The following is a 10898-nucleotide window of genomic DNA, read 5'->3' on the forward strand; positions in this document are numbered from 1 at the left end:
TCGCAAATCTACCTCTATCTCCATTAGAGGTGATTGTATCTACTTTCAAAATTTTACCTATAACATTACCAAGGTAGTTTATAAAAGGAAATTCAAAGAATTGTTGAGGAATACTTAGTAGGTGAATCCAAGCAGCAAGTTTATGGATATTGGCTCTCTCTGGATCAAAACATGGTTCCCATTTACAGACAGCCAGACAGTGCCCAAAATGATCCAAGGTCCTCCTATAATAGCCAAGTAGAAGTCTTTGAGGTACGCGAACTTAACAGAGTAGAAGTCATTCCCTATATTAGCATTCATAATGTCCCCAGATTTTGCCCAAAAAGACTCCAGTTTCTTCTTCATGAAGCCTACGCCAACCTTCTTCCCCAGGAGTTTCACAATGAGGGCATTCTGCCATGACTTCTTCATCCTCATTTTAGCCTTTTTGGTGCACTTGATGTTAACGGATCCATCTTCCTCCACTATAGTATGAAATCCTCATTCTGACACCTCCATTTTCATATGGTCTGGGGGTTTAGCTTCCTCATCTACCATTCCTGATGCCCAATTCAGACACTCTCCATAAATCCAATTTTTCATACACATGGCTTTGACCTAAGATTTTGATTTTATTTTTGGGTGTGCGTCCAAAGGGGAACCTAGGTTTACCTCTTAGTTGGTAGTTCTAGACGAAATCTCTTCACCTTTCTTTGAGCACTTGACGCTTTTCTTAAGGTCAATCAAACTCAAATCTTCCATGAACGACTTATATTAGTTTCAAGATGAAACCCTAATGGAGTGAGAGAAAAAAAAAGTGTATGCATGGACTACACATTCGTTACCTGACATTTTTTACCTTTAAAGAAAAATAACTTAGTATCTCTATCATATTAAAAAGAAACATGTAGTACATTATTGTAATGACAAGTTAAAATGTCATAATAAATTTGCTTACGTAATTAATAAATAAGACGTCCTCATATATTATGTGACATTAAAAGAAGTGGACTTACGTCAGCAATCTATAAACATCGTTAGATTATTTTATATATATTTATAATAAATGGTGCAAAAGGTACTCACTGGCATTCGTGGTCGAAGTGGTAATTGTTGTAGAACAATTTCACAATGATGCGCGTTCAAATGCCGGTACCTTGGGGAGAATGCACATCAAATGAGGTATTTCAAAATACCTCTTTTTTGATTTATTTATTTTTGTCATCAATATAAAACTTTTATTATAATTTTTAAGTATTACACATAGTAGTTATATTGATTTATTAAAATATATTAATTTTTTAAAAAAAATAATATTAACTTGATGGGAGGGTTAGTCTCCTCTAACCTCTCCCTCATTCTACCAATAATTTTATGAATCTTTTCATTTTTTAATTTATTTTTATGTATATCTTTTTCTTCATTGTTTCCTTTGTGCTTTAGATTTTCCTATAAAAATTAAAATTAAACGAAAGAAGTTAATTATAGATATGTTTGAGGTTTTTTTAAAAAAAATAAATTTTTATGATATTTTATAATTATCTTCAGAAACTACGTTTTTTAACTTTAGAGAAAAATACTAAAATAATCCTTTCTGAGAATTTTTTTTTAAAACAAAACTCGTTTAATTATTATTGATTTTTTAAACATGTCTTTTTTTGTAATAAACAAACATTTTTCTTTGAAATATCCATGCACACCTCACATTTCAAACAATCAAAAGCAAGGTTATAAAATGACATTAAATACATATTTAGTATTTCACAATAAAATTAGTGGAAAAAGTGTCTTTTCATGGACACAGATGTATAATCTCACCTCTTTATATTTATAAAATGATACAATTTACATTATTTAAAACGACACATTTTTTTTGAAAATTATGTTAAAATTGATTTTGGATGAAAATATTAATTAAATAGTACTATTTTCTTCGTTTAAATTTTGATGCAGCGTCCAAATCAAACTCTTCCTTTTTGTTATTCCGTTAAATAAATAAATTTCCAAATTAATTCATGACAATGTGAAAACTGGGATTCGAGTATCATAAGCATTCTCTTGCATCATCTACCACTTCTCTTTAGTATTTATTTTGATATTCAGACAGCAAATGAAACACGAGAAAAATAAAATTGAAAAAAGACAAACTCAATTGTTAAAAAAAAAAATCGGAAAAGACTTGAAAAAATTGCAAGATTTTTTTTTCTCGACTAAAATCATAAATTTTCATGTGACATTAGGATTTATCTAATAATAAACCCTTCAATAGGTAATTGTAAATTTGTTGACACCTCAACAAAATATATCAAAAGGAAAGAAAGTTGCCTGAAAAACAATTGCCTCACATGATGCATTAAAAACTTGATGCTTCTAAATACTATGCATACAAAAAGAGAATGCACACAAATGATGTGTTAAATAAAAGAGAATCTCAGACAAAGAATTCAACACCAAATCAATTAGTATTTAAAGCACCTCAAAACATTTCTCCCTAGAAATAGAAAATCAACAAGGGCATTTGAATCATGAAGACGCATACAAAAATCCAACCATTGAAGCCTTTGCATTTTCCTATAGATGTTCCAAATGCTCAACTATGAAGTTATATAGAAATACATCTCTGGAATTAATGTATTTAATTTGTTAATCTGCATCCATTTCTTCAAGAGCTGCTTTGGCTGCTGCCTTAGCTGCTTCTAGAAGCTCATCTGGGACCTATACATGATTAATTCACTACCATATAGATCAACACTAAACAAAAAAAAATGTAATTGCATGGAAATAATGCTAATTAGAGAAGTGGCAACCAGTTAAATAACGATAATAATAATAATAATAATAAAAACAACACTTTAAAAGATGGCCTTTTTGGGAGTGATGATTGAAGACTATAATTGAATGTCATTTTAGAAGGCAATGACTGAAAAAAAAAATTAGGTCATCTTAGAGAGCAAGCTTTGGAGCAATGTAATGTTGCTCTTGTGAAAGGAAGGTCACGACTTAGTGTCTAGAAAACAGTCTCTTTGCAAAAATATAAGGGTGAGACTACATACAATCGACTCTCACCCCTATCCTCGCAAGTCGAAAAGCTTTGTGCACCTTATGACATGACTGGAAATTTTATGTGAAGATATTCAATTGTAAGCGCTGACATGTTTACCATGTCACGAGAGCATCTAGATTCATGGACAATGGTGCTAGAGGTACAGTGTGCTCCTCTTGGCACGAAGGACAAAATTGCAAATAGTAGTTAACATAACAAACAAAAGGTGCAAAAAACAGGCTAGATTATGAAATTCCTGAGCTAGAAAAGATTATGCCGACGAAACAGTTATGGTCCAGAAACATTCCATGGATAAGTTTCATAAAGGTTGCCACACATCGGAATGCAATTTTTTACCCTCAAAAAACAATTTTATTCACTCTTTTTTTTCCTCCTACCAGCCAGGAATTGGAACTTGAAAAAGAAATTGCTAGATAAGAAAACAAAAGTAACAAATCATAGCTAGTTACAAATGAAGCACATCCAGTCATCATTATTATAAAGTAACCGAAAGAAAAACTCATCTTCAAATAAAAAAAGTAACTGAAAGCACACCCAGACTTACCTTTTCATGTTGGCGGTTTGATTCATCGCACACCCAGCTCATTTCTAGTTCGAAGTCTTTATCCTTTGCCTCATCATGAACTCCATATATACTGCTTGGCACATAAAAATGCAAAAAGTTATTGTTGATAGCAACTAACATCAAGCAATTGACTTAGTTAATGAATAGCATGTCTTGGCAAAAGATTTACTCTTTTTGATGTAAAAAGCCCCAATATAAGGCTACCCATTCAATAAAATACTGATAACTAAAATTGCTGAGAAAAAAAGGGAATTCATTTATCAAATAAGCTTGCAAGTTAAAATACAAATAGAAAGTTAAAATCTCAACACCAACAGGCCCCTGGTATTCCAGTAACTGTAAAAGATTAATTACCATAATAGCTTTTAGGAAAAATATTATATCAGTGGTAAAGCTACTCCTTGTGACCGAAAGGTCACAGGTTCGAATCCGGAAAAGTCTCTTTGCAAATACGCAAGAGTAAGACTACGTACAAGGATTGCTCTCACCCCTACCCTTGCTAGTCGGGGTTTAATGGGTAGTGATTTATCATTTCTTATCTTGGATAAAAAAATTATTCTTGTTACTTCACAATTTTTAAGTTAATATGGACAAGCAAGCAAACTACAGAACCTAGAACTTCCTATTCCTTCTCTTGTTCAATAGTATATTTTACCTCTATCATGTATTGCTATCAAAAGTTACAAAGAACGATTATATGAGGTTTTTTTACCCTATTACCTCCATTATCTGATGATTTAAAATCAGCAGCCAACATTATTATCATTGATACTCTGATCACAATTTGTAACAATTGGTACATAACAGAGAAACAGCAACGCATTCAAATATAGTATAACCAATAACACAGCAACTAGAAATACTATAACCAATAATCATGCTACTTACATCTTGGCTACTTCAATAACTCCTTGTCGGCAAGTCATGTCGGCAAGCTTTAACTTTTCAATCTCTCTGCCAAAAAATAAAAAGAAAATTTAAAAATAATGAACATAAGTTTGGTACCTCAAAATCACATTTGAACCAGACCATGAGATTAAACTAATTGAAATATTTTTAAGGTTATTACATGAAAAGTTCAATCCAGGAAACTAATGCAATGCAGCACAAGAACGAAATCACTATGGTAGCAATTATTTTTTTGTAAAAAAAGGGAAAAGCAAATCATCCATAAACAAAAATGTTGCAACAAAAATATATTCAAGCTTCCCTTGCTGAGGGACACAATATGTGTTTTCATATTTCTCAAAATATAATCAATTTTACAGCATACTACCACAAAGAAAAGGATATAATGCAGAAGTATGCACACAGAATAAACCTCAACCACATTTGTGCACCCACATAAACCAAATTCATATATTTTTATTTTATTCCCTCCCTAGACCCCACAATGGCAGGAGCCTCATTCACTGAGCCACCCTATGTTGTTGACCAAACAAAAAGAATTAAGCATCACCCAACATATTCCAAAAGACTAATGCAAGTTAAGCGTAAAAGCTAAAATGCAATATAAATAACGAAACTTTACCAAAAATTTTGACAATTGGAGATACTAGTCATACACTTCCAGTACCACTTGAAACCTACCCCCACTTGCCACATATAATGAAAACAGGTCTATATCTCTAATCCATTTTTTCAATGCAACCTAATAACCAGGATAAGTTTGGGTTTATGACAAGTATTTTGAATTTCATTAATAATAAACTATTTTCAGTGCCAGGGAAAGAGATGGCACAAGGAATACACCAAAGAATCCAAGGGAGGCATCGGAGACATAGGCTACATGATTAGGGAGTGAATTCTAACTAACATTAGTGCTTCCTTGAATTTGTTCATTCACTTCAAGCAATTAGAAGCAGATATCAAATAATATAAGCAAGTGGAAAAACTTGTCATAACAAATTATCAATTGGTTTAATAATTATCCCACAAAAAAGCTCCACTCAGTAAGAGAAGCTCCTGGAAAGATTTAAAAGCTACACTCAGTAAGAGAAGTTCCTAGGATGTTCTACTGGCATCTTGCTTAAGCTTCAGCAGCTTATTCTCCAAATTCACAAACCGAGATCCCAATTCCCATGTAACAGCAAAGTAGTTATTCGATGGCATGGAATATTTTATAGAAAACAAAAATTATATAGAAAAGGTCCAGTATACAAATAATAGAAGATAACATCCCTAGCAAGGACAGTAAAAACGAAAAATATAATTGTTTGATTTAGTACAGAATTACTTTACTATAATTAATATATGGAAAAACAATTTCTCATGTCGCATGATAATTCAATTCTCATGTTGTGACCCTTCGATTTGCGTGCAAAGCTATTCTTTTTCATTTTTTAATAAATGTGGGGTCCACCACTAGTTGAGTCACAACATGAGAATCCAATTCTCATGCAACATGAGAAAATCAAACCCCTTAATATATATTCACTTACGTTTTAGCAGCCTGCCTGCCCTTCCCAATTGCAGCACCAAAATACCTCTACAACAAATACCAAAACAAACAAATCAGTAGAAAAACAGCACATTGAACTGCCAAAAAAGAATATTAATAGCTTCGAGCAATCAAAAGGTCTGGAAGTTCTATTGAATAACAAAAAGAAGACCCACATAGGAAACACCGGAAGGTTCAACCATGTACAACTGTGGTCCATCTCTGTCATAACCTCCTAGTATGACACCACATCCAAAAGGTCTGCAGCACCATTATAGGTCCATTATTAATATGAAAATGGGAAAATACAACTTCAAAATGACTACAAGACAGTCAGTATCATTAAACCTGAGCCACCAATATAGCGTACAAAGGTGCACATAGCTAGCCACACGATCAGCAAGCTCCTTAACAGGAATTGGGTCACCATACACACTGAAAAAAAATGAGTCAGAACAAACATTCTTTCTTATCAAAAGTTGAACACAAATATTTAATAAAACCTTAAAATTAAGAGATCCTTATACTTCAATTTATACGAAATAGTGTGTCAAAACTACAACTCAGAACACTCTGTAAATCATGACCATGGGCTAAATGACTCGGACTTAATTACACATTGTCCCATGCTTTGGTCATCAACCATCGTGCAGCACCTTATGAATACTATATAATAAAAAGGATATTTAACTAGTTAAATTTTACACAGATTACTAACTGAAATTAACCGAAAAAGTTAGCATGCACATCAAAACCAGCTTTTACAAGTTTCAACACTTTTTCACCACCTTTCCCACATTGATTGAATTATGTCTATCAATACTAAGCATTAGATGCCCAAGTAATGAAAAGACAATCATGATATGTAAGGCTTCCATCCTGGGCTTCATTTAAATCCAGGTCCAAACATCAGCAATCATTCAGATGTTTGAGATTAGTGAGCTATTATTAGGAGGTTTAATTGTAATGCCCCATTAAAAGTCTCTTTTTTAGTTTGGACAACAGTATAATCAGATTTCTGTCAGTAAAAATTCAAGTAACATAATGTCACAACCAACTCTCCTAAAAGTTTAAGCCATTAAGAGAACACATGTGAATAGTTTTATTATATCTCTTAACATGCCCACTCACTCGAGACCCTTTCTTTCCAGGTTCGAAGCATGGATAATGCACAACCTCATTTCTTTTGTTTTTGGTTACCTTGTGCTTAAATTCAACTTTTTATTTGATGAATGGGAACGGAGAGGATGGAACTGTAGACTACTTGGTCATTAGGCTCTAATACTATGTCACGCAACCAACTCTTCCAAAAGCTTAAGCCCTTGGGAGGAGGCACATCAATATTTTTTATTATATCTGTTTAACACATAAGGTGAATTGTTATGAATTGTGTTTTTTGTGAACATCTAGAAGACTATGTAGTAATCAGTTTTAGGAATGCCACGTTGCTGGGAAATTGTGGATCCTGATTTTCCTCTCTAAGCAGTTTAAATTTTTTAGGCCACAGGAATTGGTTTCTCTAGATGCTCATGCTATTATGCTAATCTTAACTCAATTAATAGGGGTTTACAGTAACCTAAAATGATTTGCCATTTTCTTTGTTTGAACTAAGGTTACAAAGGAAAATAGACAATTCAAATGTTATTTTAGGAGAAAAAGGTGTTTATCAACTCTTGTTTAGCTGAAGTACTGCTCAGAATACTTTCAACATTTTATTTGTTTTTCGGGATTTTTGGACAAGCTGAAATGTAAATGCGGATATCCTACTATATTTTTGTAAGGTTGAAGAACAGAACTGGGAACTACATGGGTGCTAATGGCTTCATGTCATAAAATCTATTATTTATCCAAGAAAAGATTGCTTAAGCTATTTCAATCCGAGGTAGGAAAACAATAGTAATTCATGAAATTTGCTAACTATCATGTTTTTTCTTGTGGTAGATATGACCAAAAATAAGAACTTATAATAATGCTAACTGAGAGCAAGTTAAATGTAAAAGAATACATTATGTATTGATATGTGTCAGGGAATTACAATATATAGAGACCCTAATGGGCTTAAGTGTAAGGCCCAAACCTAATCCTAATACAGTCAGAATACAGTCAGACTATTTACGGATAAGACAGAATCCAATCATATCTAATCATATCATATCTAATATTCTAACACTAACTATCAAAATAAAGTTGAGTCGTTTTTATACAGGGTCTCAATTAGTCCGCCTGAACTAATAATTGGTCAAGTGTTCTAGCTACTACTTTTCTTTTCTAGTGGAAAATACAGCAAAATTACAGGAACTTATTATTGACTTCAAAACCAAACCAAGGTTAAGTTATTTTATAGGGTTTCTGTTAGTCCATATACACTTTATAGCAGTAGCCCATCCAATCAAAAAGATGGAGATAGTATCGAGTCAGTAAAGACAATAAAAGAATGTGCTGTATTTAGATAAAACCAAAGACATGGAGGAGGGCATCTTCAGAAGTAGATGTTGCAAGAGAATGGTGTGTATACCTGTCATAGTTAGTTGCTTCAGACTTGGCCCTGGCAACAATTTGCCTTCCATCAGCTGCTAATCCTGCTACAGCCTAAAATTGAGAGAAGATTCATGCATACATCAGAAGAAGCTCACAACATCAAAGAAACTAGAATGTGAGTATGTGACACATGACATTATAGTTTACAAAAAATTAATTGTAAAAAAAGTATCACCAATGCAATGCCTTAAATTAGTTAAAATATGCAGGCTGATTTAGAGCATTGCACTAGGTACACACAAGAATTTCTCCTTAACAATATTTTATCATCATGATTTCAATGACTTTTCTATTATCCACTTCCAATGAATAAAACACACAAAAAAAACCCTTAATTGCTGTTTCAAATTCAAATTTGGTCACTCGTGCATTTTATGTGGGTGTTAATCTAAGATTCATTATGCTCACCCCATAGGACCTACCAAGGCATGAAACAACACATCAGAGATAATAAAATGAATAACAATAAAACTCTACTTCCAATTATGCTACTGATACAATAGATCATCCAGAGATAGAGGACATCATCTCTATAAGTACAGTGTTCATACTTCACTATCTTTCACTCCCCAACCTCCATTACTCACACCACTTCAACACTAGCTATTAGTGGTCAAGCTTGTAACCAAACCCAACCCCAGTCACCTCTCTTTTATGTAGGCTCTTTGTGGTTGTTACAAAATTAAAACAAATAGCAAAAGCAACAAAAAGAAAAATAACAACATGTGCAAAACAAAACCAAATGTAAATGGCATAGTACCATCCCAGAGTGCCGATGAACAGAGTGTATTCTTCTATTGGAACCCGGTAGCATCATTTTCGACGGAATAAGCTTCTCAACGCCCTAAAACCAAAATCAACTCATAAAAATAACAACAATAAAATTAAAATATATATATATATATAAACAGATACCAAAATCTTCAGAATTAACCTACCAACACAACCCCATCTTTGCATTTGATCCCAATAACAGTCCTGCAACAAAGTTCCAAATCTAACATCACTGACAAACACAAAAATCTCAAAAACCCATCATTCAACTTCTTCAAAAAAATATAAATTAAACTAAACCCCATCGTTATTTACAAGAAGAAAAAAAAAATTTAAAACCCATCATTCAATTTCTCAAAAAAACCTAAAACCCATAAAAAAAAATTTTCAAAACGATGTATTAAAAATCGATGCTTGATGGTGTGGCAGCACTTTGTGACGAACTCATATGAACAAAAAGGAGTGAGAATAAAGAAAATGGTACCCGCTATTGTCGACGGCTTTAGCAGCGTACTCGATCTGGAAAACACGGCCATCAGGGGAGAAAGTAGTGACCGATAGATCGTAACCTGTTCCAATGCTACTCATGCTTTCGATTAGAGTACTTGATTTTGCTTCTTCTTCTTCTTCTCCTTCTTCTTACTTCTAAGACTCTTGCTTCTTCTTTTTTCTAAACTGCGAAGAAATATAAAGGGCCTTGCTTGCTCAAGAGTTAACTGCGGGACTGTAAGGCGAAAGAAAAGTGAAATTGCAGTAATGACTCTCTTTTTTCTCAATATTATAAATTGGTCCCCAATGCTCTCAAACAAGATATGATTTTTTTATTTTCAATGTTGTCTCAAATTAATACTTTAAAAATAGAGTAAAGATCCAAATTGGTCCCTGATAAAAAATTTGGTGTCCAAATTAATCCCTCACAAAAATAAACTCGTTAGATAGTCCCCAACAAAGTGAAACAGGACCCACGTTAGTCCTTATGTTAATCCAAAACTGACGGAGTCAATGACGGTGATGATGTGTCACGTTAAGTGACATGCTGGAGGCCACGTGGGTTGAGGAACGACGTCGTTTTGAGAGACTCATCCACGTTGGTCAGTATGGTCCCTAACAGTTATAACAAAGGGGACCAGTATGGTCCATATCATTTTTATCGAGGTCTTTTTTAGTCCCTGCTAAAGTTTTGTTAACACCAGTGCCAACATTTGTTATTAACACACTAACAATGGCATTTCCCCATGTACATGTCGATATTAGTCATACATAACACAATCAACTTCTGCATAATTCACACCATGACATTCTTAGTTTAGTCTTTATACATTGTTCTCATTCCTTTTTTTATCTCCATCGAGTTTAGTCTTTATACACCATGGTGGTCTTGCGTCTAGGGGTGCTAAACGAGTCAGGGGCCTTTGGCTCGGCTCGTGAAGGCCTGAGCTTACATGTCTAAATTTATTGTTGGACTCAGTCTTGGACTTGTATAAAAGCTCGTTTAATAAAAAGGCATCAGGCTCCAATTCAAAAGCTCGACCTTAGAG

The 10898-nt window shown here is 33.5% G+C and overlaps 1 protein-coding gene across 1 annotated transcript; it reads right to left on the reverse strand.

Annotated features, from left to right (window-relative positions):
• Positions 1–2376: 2376 nt before the first annotated feature.
• Positions 2377–10048, reverse strand: LOC133304046 (proteasome subunit alpha type-3). Its single transcript, XM_061504014.1, has 10 exons — positions 9845–10048; positions 9525–9564; positions 9347–9430; positions 8564–8637; positions 6397–6483; positions 6225–6309; positions 6050–6096; positions 4497–4562; positions 3588–3678; positions 2377–2694 (listed from the first exon to the last, which is right to left on the reverse strand). Exons 1-10 carry the CDS (start codon positions 9946–9948, stop codon positions 2623–2625), a joined length of 750 nt encoding a protein of 249 aa, XP_061359998.1. The 5' UTR covers positions 9949–10048; the 3' UTR covers positions 2377–2622.
• Positions 10049–10898: the final 850 nt, after the last annotated feature.

Source organism: Gastrolobium bilobum, unplaced genomic scaffold (assembly GCF_033153095.1).
Source record: "Gastrolobium bilobum isolate Gb01-03AN ecotype WA unplaced genomic scaffold, APGP_CSIRO_Gbil_v1 utg12392, whole genome shotgun sequence".
In the NCBI taxonomy this organism is placed as follows: Eukaryota; Viridiplantae; Streptophyta; class Magnoliopsida; order Fabales; family Fabaceae; genus Gastrolobium; species Gastrolobium bilobum.

Coding starts and splice junctions, on each gene's coding strand:
- LOC133304046 (XM_061504014.1), bottom strand. CDS start 9,948: ATGAGTAGCATTGGAACAGGTTACGATCTATCGGTCACTACTTTCTCC. Junction 8,638..9,346: donor TTCATCGGCACTCTGGGATG/GTACTATGCCAT, acceptor TCTCAATTTTAG/GCTGTAGCAGGATTAGCAGC. Junction 6,097..6,224: donor AACCTTCCGGTGTTTCCTAT/GTGGGTCTTCTT, acceptor TATTTGTTGTAG/AGGTATTTTGGTGCTGCAAT.